At 41.6% G+C, this 24,489-nt stretch overlaps 1 protein-coding gene and 1 long non-coding RNA gene across 6 annotated transcripts; one reads left to right on the top strand and one right to left on the bottom strand.

Moving 5' to 3' along the window:
• Positions 1-2,396: 2,396 nt before the first annotated feature.
• LOC118111260 lies at positions 2,397-13,579 on the top strand. Of its 4 annotated transcripts, XR_007032777.1 has the most exons (3): positions 2,397-2,504; positions 4,364-4,436; positions 5,920-13,579. It is a non-coding gene; the product is annotated as an uncharacterized LOC118111260 (long non-coding RNA). The 4 variants fall into 4 exon arrangements; XR_007032776.1 differs by lacking the exon at positions 4,364-4,436; XR_007032775.1 differs by lacking the exon at positions 2,397-2,504 and having other exon boundaries at positions 2,778-4,436.
• A 326-nt stretch (positions 13,580-13,905) lies between these two features.
• LOC124851112 (membrane cofactor protein-like) lies at positions 13,906-23,325 on the bottom strand. Of its 2 annotated transcripts, XM_047340196.1 has the most exons (13): positions 23,136-23,316; positions 20,626-20,716; positions 20,123-20,311; positions 19,350-19,449; positions 19,045-19,118; positions 18,770-18,952; positions 18,493-18,672; positions 17,891-17,968; positions 17,187-17,213; positions 17,052-17,096; positions 16,503-16,566; positions 15,526-15,586; positions 13,906-14,904 (listed from the first exon to the last, which is right to left on the bottom strand). In XM_047340196.1, exons 2-13 carry the CDS (start codon positions 20,711-20,713, stop codon positions 14,884-14,886), a joined length of 1,110 nt encoding a protein of 369 aa, XP_047196152.1. In that variant the 5' UTR covers positions 20,714-20,716; positions 23,136-23,316; the 3' UTR covers positions 13,906-14,883. The 2 variants fall into 2 exon arrangements, with proteins under 2 accessions (XP_047196152.1, XP_047196153.1); XM_047340197.1 differs by lacking the exon at positions 17,891-17,968 and having other exon boundaries at positions 23,136-23,325.
• Positions 23,326-24,489: the final 1,164 nt, after the last annotated feature.

Here is a 24,489-nt window from a genome sequence, read left to right as displayed (position 1 = left end):
GAGGAGGTGGGATGTGTGACCTCTACTGCAGCCGGCCAGGTGGTGATCAAGATGCTCTTTACACAAGGTAGGGTACAAACCTAAACTACAGGATTCTTGCAGCTAAAGATCAAATATTTTGGAAATTTCACAAGAGAGATTTCTGTAGGTTGTTTATTTCTGTTAATATTTTTTAAATCTTTCAGTTTATTTCTGTTTTGAAGTTGGCTGTGCTCAGGTAGAAAACTGTAATGTCATAAACGTCTGTGCACCAACTCAATACTGGGAGGTTTGAGTGCTGTGTTGCACCACGTCTGGATGAAGCAGTGAATAAATCCACTTCTTGAGTATTGGGTGTTGTGCACCTCTTAGGCCACAAGAGTGTAGTGCACACTAACAAGATGTGCTGCTGATGAAGTGGAAAGAAAACAACACGCACCATCATTATTCTCCCGAAGGATGAATCTGCAGGCGACATAAAGCTGTTGAACTATTCAATCAAGAGTCATTTTATGTAACTTACTGATTCTTTTACAGTGAACATACACAACTCTATCAATGAGTGTTGTGTCATGAGAAATAAGAAATGGGTTGGAGGCAATGAAAGTATTCAAGATGAGAAAATAGCTATTAAAGCCAACAGGAACCAAACTGCAGCATCAGGTCACTGCAATGTTGCCAGGCAGCAGGAACCAGGAGGAAATAGGCCACCAGGCTAACAAGCCCTCTGCTGTCTGATCTGCAGCACCTCCGCATGTACAGGAAGTGTCGACCGAGTCTGTGGTCGAGTCGAGGATACGTGTCGCTGCAGTCAGGCCCTCGTGGGGAAAGCATGACTCAATCAGGCACGAATCACACCGGGCAAACTGAACCTGGTCACAAAGTCCTCTTTGTAACACGATTCAAGGTTTAGATTAAAGGGCTTGGATCTATTATCGGAATCTACTTGTATATAATCTAATAGAAACACTGTGGTTGATTTAAGAAGCTGTCAGACAATTAAAAATGAATCAAATTAGCTACTTATACACACTATGGTCAATGGGGCATCATGGGATTCATCTGGAAATTTTTGTTTTGATAATCAATGCTTCGGTTTTACAACTCTATATTATTTTTCTAATAGCTTTGACCCTAAAGGGCACGGGGGCTATTCCTCCTTTATCAGAACATCCTCTCACTGAACCTGTAAACTTTGGACAGCCATGAGGAATTTATGTATTTTGTTCATTGTATAAGAGAACAAAAAGAAAATAAGATGTATTCGTCCCACAATGGGGAACATTTGCAATATTACAGCAGCAAGAGTCAAAATAGGCCCCAGTAAGTAATACGTAACATGCAATACTTAAGTGTAAGTGACAAATAAATCTTGAAAGCTGTATGTAAGAAAGCTGCTTTACCTGCACATTTCATTTATTGTTCACATACCAAATAAGCCTATAGAGAAGTAGTAAGTAAATATCATCAGGACGTGGCATGGAGGTGAGGCAGGGGAGCATGTTTTTGAAAGTTTGGTAAATCTGACGTCAGAGTGATTTCACCTGAATCAAGATTTCATTTTCCATTCATGAAAACAGCTCAAGGATCATTAAATCAATGGCTGCTACTTTCCATAATAATAAACCATCAGGATACGGAGCTGTTTGAGGCTCAATCAATGTGGATCATGTAATTATGATTGTTAAGAACACTCGGTGAGCTGCCTCCTTCACGTGGCCTATGAATCATTCATTGAACATGGACTAGATTTTAAATCCCTTCTTAAAAATGCATCTTTTTTATTAATTCCAGTTCACTGTTGTTCTTTTAATATGACCTACATGTTTCATTTTACTCATAAATCATTGTTGGAGGTCTTATTAGATTTTAGTTTTGTATTATTGACCTGTCATGTTTTATCTTGTTTTAACTTTGAAAAGTGTTGTAAACAAAGTCTATTATTATTATTTTTTCTTCTTCTTCTTCTTCTTCTTCTTCTTCTTCTTCTTCTTCTTCTCATTATTATTGTCATCATCATTACGATCATCATCATCACCATTATTATTATTAGTAGTAGTAGTGCTAGTATCATTGTTGTTGTTTTAAAGTATTGTTTAGATGAAGTATATTATTAGTAGTATTACCATTTCTACTGTTGTTGTTATTATTATTATTATCATTGTTATTATTATTACTAATATAGTTTTATTAGCATCATTATTATTATAACTGGTGTCAATGTTGTTATTTCTAGTATTATTATATTTATTATTTCATTATTTTCCTGCCTCATACGTAACACGCTGCCCTGTTCCTGTTTGCAAACATGCGTCAAAAGCACGTGACCGCGCCGACGCATCTCGCCGCGTCGCCCAATCAGGAAACGGGGGTGTGTGCGGGTGGGCGTGGCTCGCTGGTGTTGCTGTGAAAAAATGTCGACGGACGAGCTGCTTCATTAAAGGCGCCACGGAGGATTTCAACCACAACACCGGGAGGAGGACGGCGGCGAGGACCGGGACCGGAGCTCTCGAGACCCGGACACTGTGAGTAGCTCACCCACCTCTTCTTCCTCCTCCTCCACCTCCTCCTCCTCTTCCTCCTCCAGGAACTCTGCGTCTCCATGCACTTTCTGCTCCGGTGAACCCCGCACCATCCACGCACCATCATCTGCGTGCATTTCGGTAACTGCGCGTTGTTTTTATCCTCCTTTTCAATTCCCCCGTTCGTTATTATTCCTCCATTTTTTTCCCCACTATGTCATCATTCACCTGCGTTTGATTTATGTAACGCATGCTTTCTTTTTCTTTTTCTTTTTTTTTAAAGTGCCTCTCTCTTTTATCTGCGGCCAATGAGAATTACGCACGACTGTGATTTGGCTACTGCGATGTCGTGCGCAGTTTCCAACGTTACCCGGAAATAAGCGAGGTATTTTGCTCTCAGCTGTTTCCTTGTAAAAAAAACAAAACGCGTCTGTGCGCATTTGTGGCTCATTTTTTCTCCGGAGCCAGAGAGAGGGATGGAGTGATAGATGGAGGGATGGAGTGATAGATGGAGGGATGGAGAGATGGCGGTGCGTGCCGCAGGAGGATGTTGCGCACTTCGTTTTTACCTCTGGAGTGAGTGACCCGGTTGCTGCGTAATGGTTTTAATGTGCGTGGTACCTGCGCTTGTCGTCGATGTTTACCTCAGCTTCACTTGTTTTGTGATGAAGACTCGTTTATTGGCTTCGTCCCTTTAACGTCTCAATTACAAGGAGCAGGAAAAGAAGTTGGATTAAGTTACAGGTACTTTAAATTAGTGTACTTTAAAAAAACAAAACAAAAGGAATCTGTATGTTTCTGCTTTTGTTCTGGATATGTATATGTACATATATATACATACTACTTACTTTTAAATCGTGTCATTATTATACTTGTCAGTATCCTGCTGTGTATAATGTCCCTGCTAAATATTCAGTTTTTTTAACAAGAACATATTTAAAGAAATGTAAAAATAAGTTACCACTTCATTCAAGAATCTTTTGCTGTGTGAAGACCTGAAGTTAATATTATGTAAGATTGTTTTCCCTCGTTGTTCCGTTTGCAGAAATATTTTTCCCTTCTATGAGTTTGAATTTTTCTTAAACATATTGTTATAATCAGTGTTATTGATTCCTCCTCAGTCTGGTTTTTATTGTTTGGAAAGCTGTGGTGTCTGCGCCTCCTGCGCCTGCGCCTCGACTCGGCTCCATCCAGAGGTTTCTATGTCATACGCACTTTTTATTCCTGATGTAAACAAACCCTCTGAAGAGTAATTCCCTCTTCCGACACAGGGCGGCGTGCTCGTGAAGGTTTGACGCACAGAGCATGAGGTATCAGAAAACATTGTTGTTGGAATGAGTCAGATTTATTTTTCCAGGGAAAGAACATCTACCGTAAACGAGAATGAGTTTTCTCTTTTTTTTTAATTCCCAGTAACTCTGTCCACAGGAGGATTGACACATCTGTTGTTGTCTCACATCTCCACGTTTGGATTTGCATGTTTGAGACGCACAGAAATGAACGTATTAGAGAATCTGACAAAACCACAGAGTCCAGATTAGACTCTTTCTTCTTCCTCTCCAGATAAATATTGCTGTTCTCGTTTTTTTTTTTTTTTCTACAGAGGGAAATGAGGTGCTGCTTTAGACTCTCGCTCTCTCTCTCTCTCTCGAAGGTAAGAGCCAGTGCACGTCATGGAAAACCAGCGATATTTACCGTACAAGAAATGGTACAACAGCTCACTGTTTATATCATTTGAAAACTTTATATCCAAGGTGTGGCCAGTTGTCAAAGTGTCACAATTAAACTAAATCAAATTAGTTTATTTTTATGTTTGAAATGTCCTGAAATAATAATAATAATAATACCTGGGATTTTCTCAGGACCTGCTGCGACGTCTCTTCCTTCTCAGTCGACACGACCACGAGCTGAAGACGTGGCCCCTGCAGATCGGGGGTAACGACAGAACATGATCACTGTTTACTGTCAACACACTGTAAATACACAACAACATGTCATTTGTTTTATTAAATGCACGTGTGCGAGCGTTTGGGACCCAGGCCCGTTGATGCCAATACGGCCGAAAACAGTATATGAATGCAGCCGACTGGGCACTTTTCCAGGGGAGAGATTAAGGTTTAGGAAGTGGAACGAGCATGGTTGATAGATGACACGGCTAAAATTAACACACTGCCCACTGGATGAGGAGCATAAATAGCAGACAGGAAGGAGCAGCACATGGATGTATCTTTTAAAGCTGTAGCACGTCTCAGTCAGCATAAACACAAACCACAGTCACAGTAAAACTTCCTGTTTGCTGCGACAGGCTGCAGAACGATTGGGTGTCTGGATAAAGATAAAGAAAAGGAACCAGCACATGAGCTCACTCGGGTTTTAGATGCATTAAATGTAACGTGGCGCGCGGAGAAATTCCTTTTTAGAATGCGTGTTAGTGTAGTGATCTCCTGCAGGACACGCACGTGAAGACTGAAGAGAGGATTCGCCTCAATCCTCGGATCAATACTCGGTATCTACTCTGAGCAAACATGCTTTGATCCCTGAGATCTCTTGCGTTTCCCGTGTAGCTCGGGGTGGGGGATGAAAGCTGATTCTGTTACCGCTGCTCTCCTTTCTCGGTCCCTGTAAGGTGAAGCTGTGGGCTTTTGTATCCTCTGACTCCGGTGGGGAATTTGCACGTCACAAGGCTACAAGTGATTTTTAGGTAAGAAAATGTACAGCCACTAGATGAAAATCTAGACACGAGCCAGGAGGATAAAGGAAGTTATTTTATTTTTTTAAAAGGATGTTTTGTGACAACTCAGCCTTTTGAATTATCCTTGAGTTATCTTTCAATCCTTTTCAAAAACCGAGGTTCGGTCGGCGAGGCCGCGCTGCTGCAGCTTTGGAGACGCACTCAAAATGTCGTTGACTGCAGTTCAAGCCAACACTTGTGATTTTCATAATAAACCATATTTCCTCTGTGGAAATATTCTTCCAAACTCAAAAGAGAAAGATATGAATTATTGATGAAGGCACTTGTTGAATGCAAACATTATGCCTCTATAACAGACGGCTGAGCTGCTCCAGACAGAAACTTTATTTATCTTTTGTTAACTGAGACAAAGCTCTCGTTTCAGATTGGCATGTAAAAGGGACTTTATGCTTTGGAAACGCAGCCGTGTACAGAACAGATTGTTCCTCTTAGTGACGTGAAGGACGCTGCGGTGCTGCCTTGGTATTTACAACAGCAATTTTGGGGCTAATTCGATCGAGGACATTATTTTTCAACCTAATTGTGGATTATTGACAAATAGACTTTTAACTCTCTACACGGTGCTGGAGTTAGTCGCATTAAGATCAAATATTTAAATCATGAATTATTCTGTTTTTTGGTGTCGGACTGAAGAATTGTGTTTCTGTCCTTTTTGTCTTCCCACAGCTCCGTTGGCCAAATTGCATTAGAAATGAAAACTCATCCGATCAAGGTACGTGAAGAATCAAATGAAACTGCAAAGGCCCAAATTCTTAAAATAAACTCTGCTAATGTTTGACTGAACCAAAACAGACTATTTATAAGACAGCGACACAGTCATTTTAAAGACACAGCAACTTCCCTCTAACATTTCATACAATACAAAGTGTTGTACAATCACGTAATAGTTAACAGTTAATGTTTTTCATATTCTCGTCATTTTATAAGATTTGTGACATTTTAGAATCAGACAGTCGTGTTATTTTGAGTAGAGATAGAGGATTGAACTGGTATTTGTCTCCTTTGGATGAGGTCTGAGGCAGGAAACAACAAGAACTGAAAGAGGAAGAACATGTGGTCGGCCTATTCATGGTAAATCTCCTCACACGCTTTGTTCTTTTCTATGCTAGTTCTATTCAGGAAGTAAAAAGTACTAACACTGAATGAGAAGCAGAATGCAGAAATCACTGTATCAACCATCATATGTTTGTTTTTTTTTTAACAAAAGACAACGTATATGTTTATAGATAAGTATTTCTTCCGGTGGAGCTTTAGAGATGAGCGGAGTCTCTCGTTAGACAGTATTTGAAAAGCCAAAACACCATCTGAGCGCTTATGCAACTGATACATAAGCTGGTGATGTGCCTTTAAAACCAGTGGGTTGTCAGGTGATCGAGGAGGCTCAGTCAGCTCAGCCTCGCAGACAGAGGAGCCAGAGTGTGTCTCTCGCAGAGAGGAGGGCAGCGGAGAGGCAGTGAGACCAATTATCAGGGGACATGGGGGGGAAATGGGGACACAGCAGCGTCACAGAGTGGGGGACAGGGAGCCGTGGTGGTAGGGTCCCTTTTACTGCAGTCTGCTCATGCTGTCTTCCCTTGTGTGGCTGCGAGCAAGTGTGTTTCTGCCTCAGCTTGATCATTACGCTGTGTTGTGCAGCCACAACACTGGTATAAAAGCGCAGAGAATTAAGTGCTGCGTCACACTCAGGAAGAGGAATAGCGTGATCATGCGCGCGTGTGCACGGCTGTGCGTGCATGCGCACGTACATATGCATTTCTGTGTGGTCTGCTCCATTTCTGTGTCTATGTGCTAGTTCGAAGCAGCTGTGTTAATGGCTGATCTGCAACCAGATGAAAATAAAGAGTGCGTGTGTTTGAGAGGTAAGCAGAAAGCGAGAGGGGGAGACAGAGAGACCGAGGGAGGGAGAGGGAGGGAGAGAGAGAGAGAGAGATTTTGGATTAGTTGCTACGTCACTTTTTCATGTTGGGAGAAACAGAAGCTGAGATAGCAGAAGCCCAGAGTCATGGAGTTTTCCACCTGAAGTGGACACAGTGGTTTCGGACAAGCCTGGCTTTCTCCTCTTCCTCTTCCTCCTTGGTAGTTCTGATCTGCTCTGCCTCTCGCTACTATATATATATGTGTGTCTGTGTCTCTGTGTGTGTGTGTGTGTGTCTCTGTGTGTGTGTGCGCAGTGTAGTTCCTGTGTGAGCTGGTATTGGGAGTTTCAACATGGATGCTGAAGATGGCACAGTGTCTCTAGATCTTGTTGTGTTGGCGTGTTGGGTGGGCTGCGGTGCGACAAAGGGGTTAACAAAAAGAATATTCTGGAGGATTCTTAATACCACAGCGAAGCTCAGTCAGGAATGTTTTGCCGAGAATTATCAAGGTATTCAAACATCTCTTCTGTCTTTTTTTGCCACCGTCACAACACGGAATAGAGATGATTACATCGGTGTAAATAGGTGAATACATTCATGCATGGTGTCGCATGACCTATTAGGAAACAGTGTTATATGCTTGACACAGCGTTATATGGGAGTGGGCACCGATGCAGCCGTGTGTACACAACAGCTGCCATCAAATCAAATTACAGGATAAGTTCGTTGCTGTATTCAGCGAAAATACTGATGTTTGATTTAAATCTCGAATATTCTGTAAATGTCTCTCTGTCGGGGCTGTCGACGACTACTTGTTGTAGTTAACTCTTGATGGAGTTGATGGGAGAAGTGAGCCTGCATGCTTGTATGACTGGTTGGGTTCTGTATGTTATCGGACAACAGATCCGCTCGGTGTCTGTGGCTAGTGGCACTTTTGTCATGTGATTTGTTTTCGCTCCTCTGGGCCACTGGGATTTGGCAAAGCCCTTCCCGAGACACATTTGTTTCTGCGTAGTAAGGAGAGACAGAGACGGTGACGCAGTCATCTCTGGGCTGGATTTCTCCTCCACCAGTACGCAGCAGCTTGTACCTCTCCCTCTCTTTCTCTCTATCTGTTTATCTATCCATCCATTGCTCTCCGAGAGAAGGGGAGTGATGGAAAAAGGGCTAAATGTCACGGCTAAGGACCCGAGGTAGAGAAACTGAGATAGAGAGAAAAAGAGGGGGAGAAAGAGAGAAGTTGTTTACCTTGCTCTCTTGGTGACTTTGCTTTGGCGTCTCTCCAGTTCACATGCACTGGACTTCCTAAAGCCGCAGCATCACAGGCCATCGTGCCAAAGCTGGATTCTCATTGGATGGGAGGAGCTCCCCTGGCTCCACAAGCTGCACAGCAGCACTTTATTGGCTTAGTGCAAGCGAGCAGCCGGAGGTCAAAATCTGATTGGTTAAGAGGCGCCTTTATTTTATACACAGCTTGCGCAGAAACACTGTTCCATGGATACAAGTCTGTTTAGTATGAGATGACTTGTTGGTCATTGTTAACATGGTAACATGTATTTCCTACGAGATTCCAGAGCTGAGGAATCAGAGTTGTCACTGATGTTTTGTTGGGGACATCCCTGCCAGTGTTTGTGGCGTTTGTGAAGTTATTATCATACATTCATCGATCAGCAGATTTCTCTCTGTACCTTAGTAACAGTGTTTTACAGGTAACTTAATTTTCTAATCATTTCTCTGGATCTTTGTTTGAAAGAGCTACGAAATGGGTCATAATAACAAGGAAATTCAAGCAATTATTTCAGTGTAATTAGTTATTTAATTAGTGTATAAGAATATGTTGATTTCCACATAGTAAATATCTTTTTTAATTTGTTTGCCAATTTCATTCTGCATGTGTAGACAAGTTCCACATGACCTGCCGTGCGTTGATCTCAGGATTCTGTAGCCTGCAGCAGCAAGAAACCCTGAATTAATTAATTGGAAGTGGACCAGAAATACAGTCTCCATTTGACTAAACACTAGGTGGAGCTTTTAAGAGCAGCTGTGTGAATATTGGCTTCTATTTATTGATTTTAACATCGTTTTAAGCCAAGACATACATGGATATTTAAAATATTTGATAATCCAATTGCCAAGTCCATTTCCCCCCCCCGAGATAAATTCCCCGTCCAGAAACCGGACAACATATCAGTTTCTTTTCGTGGAAATCGATGTGAACTGTGCGAGCTGTGAAACTTCCTGCTCACCCTGGACTCAGGGCTGCTCGGCTTCTCCTTCACAGCAGGACCGTGTCTGTTGAAGGTGGCGACCGCACGAGGGACTGAAATCCCCCGGTCGAGAGCGAGCTCTTCTTATTCTGCTGGCTGGAGGTCCGGCGTCCGAGAGACGCCACGTTTCTGAGATGATGCAAGAGAGCGTGTGTGGCTGCGCGTGGTCTGCATTGCAGCTCCCGCTTCCACAGTCAGCGTCTCTCTCTCTCTCCCCCCCCCTCTCTCTCGCTCTCACTCGCTCTCTCTCATAAATGCGCTGATGGTATAACAAACGCTTTACTGAGGCTGCGTATTTATGATTGTAGAAACGCAGGTTCCTTTTATCAGCGCGGAAGCTGATACTGTCCCAGTCACCTCACCACTACGGGGGGGGGGGCATTTCTTATGAATTAGTGAAGACTGGTTCGTCTGCTCGTCTGAGGCCACACACACATCAACACAAAGCGTAAAGGTGACGCACCGTTAGAGAGACAAATGCATCGTTCCAGCGTCACGTCTTTTTTAAATAAGCTGTATTTTAACTCTGTACAGTATTTACAGCATTGATTAGTAACATAATTGAAAAAATGGGTCAATGTTTAAAGTGTTTGTACACAAGAAAACGTCATATCATGCATATTTCAGGTGTTAAAATCCGTTTTGTTTCAATAGTCTGTGTTTAAAACGACGGACGCCTGTGACGACGTGGCCCTCGTGAGTTTCCCCAGGGTGCGTCACACTCTCTCTCCGAAGGCCGCCTGTCCCTTTAAATCTTTCATAAGCATTACACAACAGGTCCAGTGGCACACAAGCAACAAACAGCCCAAATAAAGAAAATTGACGGGGTTGGGTTGAGCCAGCCGAAGGAACCAGACACCTACAGATAGACAGGCTCTCTGATCAAAACCGTCACTGTGGATACCGTGCAAACACACACACGCGCACACTTATATTGCCTTACACGCCCTCACACACAAACACAACTTGCAAAAGCTGTGGGGATTTTGTCCTTCCTCCCGTCTGATCTGGCTCCAGGGAGGTTAAAAGACGAGTGTGGCGGAGAAGCGAAGGCAGACTGTGTGTGTGGGCGCATGTGTTCTGAAGGGATGAGGGTTTGAAGACAGGCGTCAGTGGGAGAAAGGATTTTACAATCGATTGGGTGGTTTTGTACTTTGTTGAAACACTTGGCAACATGTCAGTGAACTGGTCACTACCTGTCCCTGCCCCACCCCGTCAGCGTATTACTGCTGCGTGTCTGCACCATGGCTCCCACTGCCAGCGATTGACTGCCACTTCCTTGCTCTTCCCTTCTCGTCGATCGGAGTGCGAACGCATCCCCGACCATTCTACCAGGCAACGAGAGAGGAGAGGACTCATCGAGGTCCCTGCTGCAGCTGCAGGTGAGCGCTCGCGTTCGAAGACGCACAGCGACCGTGTTTTGTGTGTCTGTTTCGGCCCTTCGCACATCCGTGAGGCTTGGATCGTGTATCAGATCAGTCGTGTAGGCGTGTTACAGAGAAACGGATTGAGAGAAAGAGAGACACAGAGAGAGAGAGAGAGAGGGGGGGTGTTCTGGTGCTTTCTCTGTGGTTTTCCATTTCATCTCTCTATCTCGCTCTGCACTCACCTGCTTCCCTCCTCTCTGCTTTCTGGCCCGAACCAGGGCGGTGAATCATACTTCCTTCTCGAGCCGGAGAGTCTAACCTCTCTCAGAGTGCATTACAATTAAGGTCCATAGTATCTGAGGTGCTGCCAGTTTTCCCTGCACCGTCATCTCGGTCAGCTCGGAAACAACGACGACAGCTTCACTACAAGTGCGCTGTCATTAATTCAATCATAAAGGAGACATATTATGCTTTTTCAGTGTTCGTTACCATCCTTCCTGTCCCGATACTAATTCTGTTACCTGGATTTTTCATATCGGCTGATATCGATACCAGTGAATATAAAAGAATAACAACTTTTATCGTGTATTTTAACAGCTGTACGCTACTGACCCCTTGTGGCAGTGATTGTTATCATCGTAGTCTGACCTGGTTCTGCTTTGAAAATCAAATACATGAAGAGAATGAGTAACATACAGCTTTTCTTACAGCTACTAAATAAAACTAGTAATAAACAACAGTTACTTCCTTTAAATAGCTGGAAACTGAAGTTTTGCACATGTCGCTGTTTTGCTGGTGGCACTTTCCAGTGTGAAGTGTTTACTAATTGCCGATATTAAGTTCTGGCTACCGCTTCACTATCGGTACTTCTTCGTGCCAGTGGCACTGCTGTTTTGGAGCTGTGAAAAGAAAACTGCAGTTATATCTGGGTTAAACAAATATATTCTAAAGACGTGGTATCGGAATGGTACATAGATTTGCATTTTCGCTAGTATTGGAGGCGTTTCCGATTCTGGCTGGTATCAGTATGGGAACAGCGCTAACGTTAGCCATAATTTGCATAACGCACGCTCTCCTAAAAAGCCAAATAAAAAGGGAGCAGAGGCCGACATTTTCTACACTGTTGACCAATCACAACAGAGCAGGCTGACTGGCCAATCAGATCAGACCTTATCAGGAGGGCGGCCTTAAAGGAGACGGGAGCTAAAAGGGTTTCTGACGGAGGCTGAAAAGAGGAGCTGCAGCGATGGGCAGTATGAGGAAAGTTTTCATGTAAAACTTTTCAAGTAATAACACTAATTTAAAACTGAATACAAGCAGATTATGTCTCCTTTGATTGTTCGATTTACAAATGGTAAAGTCTACGGCTGAGCTGAGGTATGAAACCACAACGTCTGCCTCTCTCAGATCTTATTTAACAGTCGAATCATTGCTTTGGCCGCTGGCTTTTTTAATAATTCACATCTGTAAACAAAGCATGCAAGTATTCTGTAAGAGGTGGCTGCTCGTGAGATAGAATAGATCACAGTTTGTCAACGCTTAATAAAAATCTGTTAAATGTCGACCACCGCTTGTTGTCCCCGAAGTCGTGTTTTTTAAGTAAAGAGAGAAAGCTGCCTCTTGGAGCATCTTGAATTAGTTTAAAAGTTTGCCCCAGATCCCAGAACACATTTAGTCTTCTTGAAAATATTAATTCCTAATATCAAAAACGTGTGTGTGTGTGTGTTGCAGATTTGTAAGTCGGGGCTGTCCCTCGAGTCGCTGCTTCATATCTACGGTATCTTTCCAAGGCTCTTTGTTAATTACACTACCTGCAGATATTGAGCCACGCGTCTATCTGCCGCTGCATCTGAACCACTTTTTCTTGTTCTCTCGAATCTTTTTGTTTCAGTTTCTTCGACGGAAATGTTTCTTGGAAATGCCTTCGTGGGATCGCCGCTCGCACCACATCCACGACAACGGAGAATCACAACTTGTTACACAGGGTTGATTTCCCTTTGGGATTTTCTACTAATATTGATTTTATTACTTTTTTTCGTAAAGGTTCCCTCGAGGGTGTTTGGCGCCACAGGAAGTCCGTTTTGTGCCCCCCTTGGAAGCTGGTTTCAGATGGTGGCTTAGAGTATCGTCACCTATCTAGCACCATTTGAAATCAGTGTTCTTGGGGTGGGATGTGTTTCACTGAGCAGCAGCAGCAGGAAGCCACGAAGTGTCACAGCAGGTTTCTAGTGATGAAGGTAAGAGAGACAACTTCACCTGTCCAGCGCCGCTCCTTGAAGCGCCACCTAGTGGTCAACAAACCGTGGATCTGCAGCGACAGCTCAAGCTCTTTGTCCTATCTCCAAGGTTGACCGATTTCTTTTGGTGTTCAGAGTCTACTATTGTTTCTAGCACCATTTGAAATCGGTTACAGTGAAGGACAGATCTCGTCTCACCTTGATGTGGATTTTGCAACCAAGCCGTCTTCATTTTACTGCTGAAACTTCGAAGTTAAACAGTTTAAAATCGAGGCAAAGTAGTAATTTAGTTCTCAAACAGTTCAGGATCGCTCATTGAAATCTAGATTGTTAATTTTACAGGGGAGGGAGAAGAATCAAGATTTTTTTCTTTGCTTAAATGATGAGAATGACAAAGATTCTATATTTTAGTGTTAATGGCAAAATGCATTGTTTTATATCTATCTCTTTTGTAAATGGTTCTTCTCACAGTAATGCAACAGGTGTCAGGTAAAAAAAAGTACAATATTTGCACTTGACGAAATGTTGGTTTAAAAGTATTTTAAGCAAATTTGAGTAATTGGATTGTTTGACACTGTAAAATAAACTATTGCATCAGAGAATTGTGGTTTGTATTATTCAAATAGTGTTGAAAAGACTCAAAACAAACACTGTAAGCGGATTACTTGATCACTTTAACCAGATTATTTAATCATACATATTTGTGAATGTGTATATATTTTGTGTTCTTGCCATATTAAGAATTCACATCTGTAGAGAAAGCATGCAATGGACTCCTTACATGTTTACAGTAGCTAGTGTTTCCTTGTAATTGTCTCTTAATTAGTTTTATGTTTTGAATGTATTTTGAAAAGCTTTGGGACCAAGAGACTTCTGGTTAAAGAAAACATTCAAACATGTAGCAATGAGCAAAGCTTGTGCAAAATAAAGGCATATCAAACACATTTATTTCATCCATGTTTACAAAATATTTTATGGCAAATTTACACAAAACTACAAATTTCTCTTTTGACAAATAAATAAAAAGTTGACCAGGTGCTAAAACCTTTACGAATCACATTCTGTACATCTTGATGTAGCCACCGTCAAAACGTGTAACACTGGAAGCATTCCTGTTCTTCACAGTAGTGGGGGGAATTTGTTAAGACTCTGGCGAATATATGACATCTCATTTAGTAGAATCATGATTAGGCCTCATTACCTGTCACCAGCAAGATTAGCTGACAGTTGGCAGTTGTGAAAAGTCTGTTTGGGATAAGGCATTTAAAACACACCACACGTCGACAGGCACGATGCCCGATCCCACCTTTCTGAAAGGACTGGTTTATCGGCTCGGAGCCCCTCCCTCTACGAGGGGTGTCATCAATATCTAGTTCAGTTACAAGCTTTGTTTGAAACAAGTGACAGATATATTGGATAGGTTCTTCAGCATCACACTTAAAGGTTATTTAAACTGAACAGCTGTATTTTAAAAAGGTGAGCAGTGCATACATTCTGTTTTTTCTCAATCCAAACCATTGCTGCATTTCATGCTACAGTGGCCCGAGCTGTGCTCTTGAGTTTTAGTGCAAAAGTATAAAATCTATATGGAGATAAAGCTTCTCTAACAAACTCAATGTCATTCATTAATATTAAGACAAAAGAAAAACTTCTGCACTGGTCTTCAATATGGGCAGGAACAAGTAAGGCAAGTTAAGAGAGTATCAGATATGTACATTACTATCGACTAACCAGAGCAACAAGCAGTAGCTGAGGACTGAGCGCAATTTGCAGAGATTTCAGGATCTCTAGACATTTCATCATGTCTGTCTCTCCAAATTAAAGCCATAAGCAGGTTCAAACACTCGTCCAGGGGCGGCCCTCTTCCATTCAGATCATTAGTACAGCCCGTACAGCTGGGCCATCAGGACACTAATTCTTTCTTCTGCAAAAGAAAAAGAAGAATAGTGTTAATTTTCAGACATAGTGTAAAAACTCTTACAGCCCTGTTAATGAAGGAAAAAAAAAAAAGTTATGCAAATGTGATGTCATGGGACATAAAAATAGCAGGACAAGTGAGGAGGCGTTTCAGGAGCAGTGTTTTCTCTCGGGGAAGCAGAGTTACCTCTACCACAGAATTTGGACATAGACACACACACATGTATGGGCGGCTGTGGCTGAGGGGTAGATCGGTCGTCCTCCAACCTGAAGGTCGGCAGTTCGATCCCCAGTCTTCCCCATCTGCATGCCGAAGTGTCCTTGGGCAAGATGCTGAACCCTGAATTGCCCCTCATAGAACAAGAAAGTGCTGCTAATAGATGCAGTGTGTGTGAATGGGTGAATGTACTGTAAAGAGCTTTGAGTGGTCATCAAGACTAGAAAAGCGCTATATAAATACAAAACCATTTACCATATATAAACACACTAAAGGATAGAAACACTGAAAACACAACATACGTCTCCTTTAAAATGTTCTGCCTACATCATCATATATCGGTGCCGCTCATCGTTATCTGTTCATTTGGCAAACATAGGTTCAAGTGTACTTTGTGGTCAATCTTCTTACCGAGAGTGGAATTGCCTCTCCTGGTTTTGGAGCCTCACTGTCGGGATAACTTCTCTGAGACCTGCAACACAATAATGGTCAACTTTACTGCTAATGTGTGACCCAGTAGAATGTAATAAAGTGTACACACACACACACACACACACACACACACACACACACACACACACACACACACACACACACACACACACACACACACACACACACACACACACACACACACCTTGTAAAAGTATGATTTTAAAGATACTGTCCTACACACGAGTTCGTCTTTACACTCAAACAACAACTCTGCCCCGACAGCAACTAAAAGCTTTTCCTGGGAAACATTTATTAACCACTGCTTCCTACTTTGCAGAGGTAAAATTAGTTCATGTAAAATTTGAACAAACCAGACGGGCAATTTAAAAAAAGGAACTAGATTGTTCTTTGAACAGTTCTCGGGCTGATTATTAAAGCATTTCAAAGACAATATCTGCCTTATATTCAAGAGTAATGAAATGTGCAAATCACACCAACCTCTCCAGACATTGGTCTTACTCTGATGTGCAGGGTTAACCCTAACACTGCATATTAGATGATGGACATAACACATTTCTGTTCTTCTACACGATTAAAACCTCATGAGGCGCTCGGGGCAGAGCTCTTTCTCCTGAGTGACTGACAGCTCTGTGCAGGAGAGTTCTTCTGAGGCTTACAACAGTGCCCCCTTGTGACAACTGTGGTGGATAAAAACCTTAAGAACACACACAACTTACTTCAGCATGCAACATTTAGAAATAGCTGACAGACAGAAAGCTTAGACAGTAGGAAAAGGATGTTTAAATACAAAAACAGAAAAGGTTGGAGAAGTCACAAAAGTCACAAAGAGGATCGGGTTTTGTTACTGGTTGGTCTGGGATACAATACAGCAGCCATGAAAGGGAAGCAGCCGTTTCAAGGTGTTAGTCTAAAAGGACAAATAAAACCTTTACCCGCGTTTTTTCTTGATGAAGTAGGTGGCGCCACCAGTGATACCAGCGATAATGGCGGCAGCGACTATTTTGATGAGACAAATACAAATGTGTGAAAAAGGATGACTGGATATGAGGCCAACAAATGCATCCACCATCCCCACATGAGAAGAGTAAGATTGGGAATGTGGCACTTTGACTCCAGAACTTATTATTATTATCATCATGATTTTATTAATTGTTGCTGCTATCATAAATAACATCTATAAATATCACTCTTATCGTTTTCTTTATAACAATGAAAACATGTTTATCTCTCTCTCTCTCCCCTCTTTTCTCTCCACAGTCGTGCTGCTCATTGTGGGAACTGTTTTGTTTCTCCATAATTTTTAAGGTCTTGACCTTCTATGTAAAGTGCCTTCAGATAATGCAAGTTATGATTTGACGCTATATAAATAAAATTGAATTGAAGAATTCCATGTAATTCCACGTCATTCCTCTGGGGCCATCGTGATCAGCGTTAACTCTTTTTGATCTACTGTGGTTTGATCGACTGAAGTTGAAACTTACTCAGAACTATAACGACAGTCTGTGTAACGCCGTCACTTCCACTCTCTGTAAATAAAAAGGTAGGAAAAAAAGGGATGAGATCATGGAAGAGGACAGAAATAACTCTAACAGGACAGATTATTTTTGATGACTTACCAGGTTTGTCAGTTGGTTTAGGAGCAGCTGAACCAGAGATATAAAGAAAAAGAAAATGATTGCATGTTACACATAAGCATCATCAGATGAATTCAAACACCGGACATGCAGCATTAACGAGGGCTGAACAATGTTTTCAGGGAAATTCTGAGTTATTAAGCAATGGCTATTGTACAATTGCCGAGTCTCACACAAGGACATTAACATAAATCATAAACGCTAAAGCCACAACTACAATACAAGAAGTGACAACACATCCACAACGGCCACACAACACAATTGCAACCGAAGTGAGCGTTAATGGATGTTAAAATGTGAAGTGTTAATAGTTACTTATTGTGGTCAAGAATGCACCTGTACCCCAAAACCGCAAATGGACAAGAATTTAGCAGTAATAGAAAATTAACTCTGCTTGTTTCAGTGTCAACATCCGTTGTTGCTCACATCCGTTGTGGTTATGTTTCTGTTTTGTGTCTCGATTATGATGTTTACATGACTGGCTCATACGCTGTTCCATTCATTTTCCCCATTTACATGTTTCAGAGCAGAGTGTGATCATGATCAAGCAGTTGCTAAGCACCGTACGTGTAGATGGTGCAAAACGCTGTGTAAATAAAGGTTTGATTATACTTGTAACAAACAATCACCGACAAAATCCCATTGAAAAAATTTGGCCAAAACAAAAGCATTAAAAGAGACTCTACCCGTTTGTTTCCCTGAAGGTGTGGTGGTGGTGGTGGTGGTAGTAGTAGCTTTAGTTGTGGCTTTAGTTGTGGCAGACACTGCTCCAAAAGAAAATAAATAAAGTAAAAGGGGAATCAGGACACTGATCAGGGATTTGCTTGGATCAAATACATCCGATTACAGTTGTGTCTTTTTATTCATTAAGGCTGTGGAAACTAGTTAAAATCCATTTTAAACAGACAAATCATCTTTAGCGTTTTTGTTTTATTTACAGTTGCTGTCATGAATTAATGCCGCTGGTTTTATTTTGAAAACTTGTAGTTGTATTGTTATTTAATGCTGTTACGTTGTTTCCAGCTTTCCACAGGAAGAGCACTCAAGCACTCAAGCCCTGTTCAGACAACGTATAATACAGACGTCTTCGCAAAATCTATTTGACCAACAGAGGATGTGTGAGAGAAGATTGGGGATTCATTCTATTGAGCTATCCTGGAGTTTTGTATAGTTCTAATAATTGAAGAAAAAGAAAACAGTGAAAATATCCCCTCATTTGCATAAATAGCCAATCACACGTAGGAATGGGATTAAATCTGAAATTAGCATAAACTCACATATAACTTACATTCGCATTTTGGAAGACCGGGTGACCAGTCGCTATTTATGTCACATGTCTGTGTCCTCTCTCCCACCATGTCGTATCCGGTATCGCACTCCAACGTCACACTAGCCAAGTGTTTATAGGGGGGTCGAGAACCCGCTGCCCATTTACCAAAGTCAATAACAGGCTCTTGACAATTAACAACTGCAGGCAAAGAAAATGGAAAGTAATAGAGTATTGGTGAGAGTCACGGCTCAGGTTACATCGGAGAATCTTGAGAAAAATTATAAAAGCCACTTACTGATACACTCTGGAGGATCAGGCTTGAATACCCTACCCTCTGAACATGTTGATGATTTGGAACCTTTGAGTGAATACGGTTTTTGGCAAACGAATTGTATAACCTCCAAATATTTGTAGTAGTCTTCTTTTTTTGGACTGAAATCGCCATTTTCAATCCCACGTGGCAAACCACAAGTAATTACTGCAAAATAAAAATGACACTTATTAGAATTTAATGCTTTTTACATAGTTTTCTGTCATTTAAAACTTTTTTGCTAAAGAAAGATCACCAACCTTCACATGTAGGCAACCTGCCCATCCACCCTTTGTCTCTACACACGAGTTCTGCTTTGCCAACCAAATCGTAACTAGAAAAGGGGGGGGAAAAGTTTGACGTCAGAACACAGATTTTCACAGAAATCTATGTTTGCCATTCCGTTAACATGCCACAGAATAGTAATTCATTATTTATTGAATAATAAATTCCCACTTTAGTTGAAATAAGTTGGTTGATCAGGAAGCATGAGGTTTTTCTGACGAATTTTTAGGATTAAAAGAGTAGGATTTAAAAAAAACAGCATCATTGGTTTATTACTAACCCTGTGTTGCAGACGGCCACTGCTTCAGCGCCAAAATCAATCCCTTGAGAGTAATCAATGTGTCCGTTTGCAATTTCTCCAGCAGAGCCACAGCTCTTTACTGAAAGAAAGAAAGATTAAAGTCCTCCCTTTAAAAAGGATTTGGTAACACTATGCACAAATGACTCAACAGGCTGGTCAGATATTACCAGTGACTCATCATTTATATAATGGTAAGACATAATTTACTAAATGGTTCCATCTCAGACAGTGCTGCCAAAACTGATTGTGAAATATGCCCCGTTTAGACCTGGTATCAACGTTGAGGTTCAATCACAACTGGACAAGGTCGTCTGGTCACACCTGACATTAGGGTCCGTCCTGAATGTGTCTCCTGTGACCACTTGTGACTACTTCCCTGCTCTTTATGCAAATAATCACGTACGTAATGTGTTTACCAAGTCCAAATTATTGTTTTCACGCAGTCTGAGTATAAAGAATAATATCAATCATTATGTGTTGATATTGCGACAAAAGATCGTATGGACACTCACGGGGAGGAGTTAAAAATATGTTTGATGATCGCATCTCACAACGCATTAAGGACACAGTTGTGTGCGTTCAAACTTACTTCAAGCACTTGGTGCTGACCACTTGTGATCAGATTATAATAATAATAATAATAATAATAATAATAATAATAATAATAATAATAATAATAATAATAATACCAGGGCTGAATGGGTCATACTGTCTGCTGTTAGTAATGTGAATGTAAAAATCCTGATATTCACTCTGGCATGTCAGCTTCACAGGACTCCAGCTGCCGTCTTCACAAGTAACGGATGGGGACCCTCCTGCAGACATGAAGCCAACACTACAGATGAAAGAAGCCACAGCGCCATTCGGGAACGAATCCAAGAGAATGTCTTTGTCGCTCAAGCCCATGTTGGCTCCGGCCACAGGTTTGATACAGTTTTGAGCTATGATGGAAAAAGAAAGACAGAAAAGTTTATTCAACCTTTATTTCAACTAGGGTTGCAAAGGGGCGGAAAATTTCCGGTAAATTTCCGGAAACTTTCCGGAAACTTTCCATGGCAAGTTAAGCTCGGGAATTTGGGGAATTTTGAAAAAAAAATGTTACTGCAAATTAAACGCTGAGCAATAAAAACGTCATTCAAAACTGTATTTTAAAGATGTATGGAATGCAGCACACGCTGCACGTTGAATTTAGAACTTGAATTTAGAACTTGAATTTAGAACTTGGCTCCTGATTCATTAGCTCTTCCACACTGACCTTGGGCGGCAACGACAAGACCAACAATGAGCAGGAGACGGACGGATGTGAGATCCATGACGAAACGGGACAAGTCCACAAGCCCCATTTTCTGATGAAGGAAAAACATGTGTGAATTAGCAAGGCTCTCACAGTGGAACACAACTGGATAAACACAACCTCACGCTAAAAACACCATTCAAAATATGTCGGATTTAGTCAGCTAACGTGACGGCTCTTCTGTGTCTGGTCTCATCGAGCTTCTTCACACATTGTCCGTAGTGACACTTTCGATCGGGTGAAAATGATTCAACACACCGGTTGAAGCTACGGGTTGAAGGCGTCTCGGGGAAGCTAACTACGTGATTCGTGACTTTATCGTAGCGATTTTAGTGACAGGATCTACGCCGAAATTAGCGTTAGATCCTGGGTGTGGACGTTGTGTTCAACCAGCTGACAGGAAACAAAATGTAAAATTCACATAAATATGCGTAGGGACGTGGTTTGTCAGCCGGTGTTCCAGTTTAACTGGGAATCATGTCTTTATTCCAGATGTTGCTGGTCGGTTGCAGACTCGGCCGCAGATTCGTCATTTTGACAAAGCGCCTGTGTTTGAAGTGCAGTTGAAATAAACATCAGACAAAAACCAATCAAGAGTTAATATAACATGAGCGTGTCAACATCACAAACGCTCATCAGAAAACACTATAGTTTGTTGTTCGTAGATTCTGTAATGCAAGTGTGGTTTATCTGTGTGTAATCATCAGATGATCTGACTGAAGTGGTCGAGTGTGTCGTCAACATGACGTGTGACGAGGAAAATCTGGAAAACTAACTTAACGTCTTCATTGTCTAATAACCTGTTGTGTATTTCTTCTCTTCTGTCAGATTACTACGTGCTGTTGGAACTGAGTCAGTCGAAGGAGTAAGTAAAATACCCTGTGCAGATATGACAACTCTGGCTGATTGTGTATTTCATGTTAAAACAGATTGTGGTCGTGTTACATAGTTTGCTATTTGTCCCCATGCGAGGAGTGTGCGCTTAACGATGACTCATCTACAGCGGGTTACTCACAGGATATGTTTCTTTATGATGGCGATACCGTGTTCAGTGTAGAAAAGGAAATGCTCATCCACACTCAAACCCTTTGACACACAAGCTACGCAAACCTCTTCTAATTCACAACATGGGTCAAAAAGGACACATTCATTTCCTGTGTTATTTCATGCATGGCTGGGTGTGTCTTTGTTCTTTTATAGCTTATTCTTCCTTCTTCATTTAGGAGAAGGCTCCGTTGATGACATAGAAGACTCATGTCATCAAAGGCTTACTCATTTTTTTTTTTAAAAACACTTACGAGGGTCATACTTCTTAATTTTTGCAATTTCTGTTAAAGGCTGAATGTACAAGAAGTAAATATACACAAAGAAGGGAGTTGTGTCTAATCAAGGCACAATATTCAAATTAATATCAATTCATATTTACAATGCACAATATGTAGCTTCTCAGTTCCACAACATGTTCTGCAGCACAATGTTTTTACATATAGGCTAAAATATAGGCTCAAAATAAAAACCCCGGAGTGCTTTTATTTTGAAAAGGCAAGTGTTGCAACCATTTGTTTGTGACCTAAATTCATCAGATAAACATCAAAACTCGGGTGAAAGATCCTGTTCTCTGTTTATTCTGCTGTGAACCACAACGTGTATCTCTCTATGACACAAATGTATTTACAACACTCACAGTGCAGAACAAAGTCTAGTTCATGAGCATCAGAGACTCAGAATCAACACCCGCCTCCTCGTGTTCCTCCTCCTGTCCTTCACGCAGCATCTTTATGACCTTTACGACTTAAAGTCTGAAATGACTGCAACCAGCCAGACTAACACTCTGGATAAAGATAAACCAAACGCAGCTAGCTTGTTGATCCAGCTATGGTTGGCTAGCCAGAAAGGAAGCTAGCTAACTAACAGCTAGTTAGCATGTTTCTTTCTAAATGTAAGGTAGGTTTCCTGTATAGTGAATCCACGCTGTTTGGGTCCTTTTTGACCCGCGTGTGTGTCAAAGTGCTGTGGGAACGGAAACAGTTTGTGAAGCCTGTTGTTATTCTGTGTTGGGACCATCACCAGACAACTGGGGCGTCTCGAACAACGTCATGTGTTTTACAGTTGACAGATTAAAAAACCAGAAGCTAAAACCAGAAGCTAACACTGCTTCACCATGTCGTTTCGACACGTTTTTTAATACTATATTTATTCTGTTACCCACATCATTAATCTTGTTGTCTGAACGCGATGTGGACGCGGACATGTTATCTTAACTCGCGATGGGTTTCTGTTTGAGAAAATGCTTTTGTTTTTTTAACTTTGTAAAAAATGGCGAATCTGCCACCCGACCGTCGAACAACGCAACAAGCGCCTCGCCGTGAATGAGACGCGGTTTAAATCGCGTTAGTGTGACGTCACCGTGTTGTCTGTCCGTTAGTTTGGTGACTGAAGAATGTAAACATCCAAAAGGCTGTAAAACTCACCCAGTGGGACGAGGAGGGACGAGGAGGGACGAGGAGAGCCGCAGGAGAAAGCTGCTGTCGCGTCGGGGACTGAGGAGGAAACTGAACCCTGTGTATTCTGACGTGCGTAAAAAAAAGGAAGGGCGTGGCTCGGAAAGGACAAACGCTTCACTTCCTGTGCCCGACACGCCACGCCTAGCCACGCCCACTAACCGCACAACAAAGGGCAGACCACATCCTGAAGATTCTGTGGAAATGGAGTTGAAGTAGTGAAACGCGGCTTACTTCCGGTTCAATATCAGTCTCAGTTTTCACATTAGTAGTACTTATTATTAATCATTAACAACCATCATACCAAAAAAAAAACAATCTTGATATTCTAAAAAATATAAATATATACAAAAGTTATAATCCACATTATAAGGCCAGGGCTTTAATAACTGGTGTCCCATATGAAAAGTCTATTCTGGGAATGGCAGAGACAATGTTAAACTGTTTTGAAGTTTCAATACTGTCTGTACTATACTAGGTTCGTTTATTACTCTGATATAACTCGTTTTCATTTTCATATTTTTGGACTCTTAAATGTGATGTCTCCAGACCGCTTGAGGAATTTTCTTCCACTTTTGAACGGTTTTCATTTGGGCTGAAAGATAAAGTGATTATGTTTCAGTGGTCAAAGGTCAAAGGTCATATAAATCTGTCAAAAACTGTATTTAGAAATATGTACATGGAAACAAGAATGTCACCCAGTAGAGCCCATACCTCCTTATGAAAACACATTTATATTCACTGGATCAGGATTTTTATTTGGCTCTGCACCAAACTGCACAAAACAAATGTCAAAATTCTAACTTTACTTCCAAACATCTACTTCTGCATAATGCAAGTCACTGAACCGAGTGCGGAACTTGCTTGAAATGAACCTCTCCCTTCCTCTTGGGACATTTCCTTTGTCTTGTTTTGGTACATTTAAGAACTATGAACAGAAATACCAGTAAGGATGCTAAATAACCCCAACGCAGCAACGTGTACCAGAGTGGTGCCCATGTCTGGAACCTGAAAACAAAAAGCAGATCTGATTAGTGTGACTAAAAAGCTCTTATTATATCCATCAAGGTGGTTAAAGTAAACTGTGTTGTAGTCTGACCTTTTCAAAAGGAGATCAGGACGGGTGTGAATAATTTGTAAAGGCTGGTTTCCTGGTTCAGTGTGGATTTTCCCATTGGTGGTCAGAGCTGGAGTGCTGGCACTGGTGGTGCACATCCTGTCTGCACAGTCATAGCTGGGTTGGCCTGATGATTAACAAAGACATTGAAATGTTACTCTTTTATTCGCTTTTAGCTTGTGGAATATGTATTTTACAGCAACCTTG

The sequence above is a fragment of the Hippoglossus stenolepis genome, chromosome 6 (genome assembly GCF_022539355.2).
Source record: "Hippoglossus stenolepis isolate QCI-W04-F060 chromosome 6, HSTE1.2, whole genome shotgun sequence".
Classification (NCBI taxonomy): domain Eukaryota; kingdom Metazoa; phylum Chordata; class Actinopteri; order Pleuronectiformes; family Pleuronectidae; genus Hippoglossus; species Hippoglossus stenolepis.
This window is presented reverse-complemented; position numbering and strand designations above follow the sequence as displayed.

Bases quoted from the DNA above. Each gene is read 5' to 3' on its own strand.
- LOC124851112 (XM_047340196.1), bottom strand. From the start codon at position 20,713: ATGGGGCTTGTGGACTTGTCCCGTTTCGTCATGGATCTCACATCCGTC. The intron at 19,119-19,349 runs GTTAGTAATAAA...CCCCTTTTCTAG, and splicing joins GTGGCCGTCTGCAACACAGG to TTACGATTTGGTTGGCAAAG. The intron at 17,969-18,492 runs GTAAGTTATATG...CTTTTGGAGCAG, and splicing joins CGGTCTTCCAAAATGCGAAT to TGTCTGCCACAACTAAAGCC.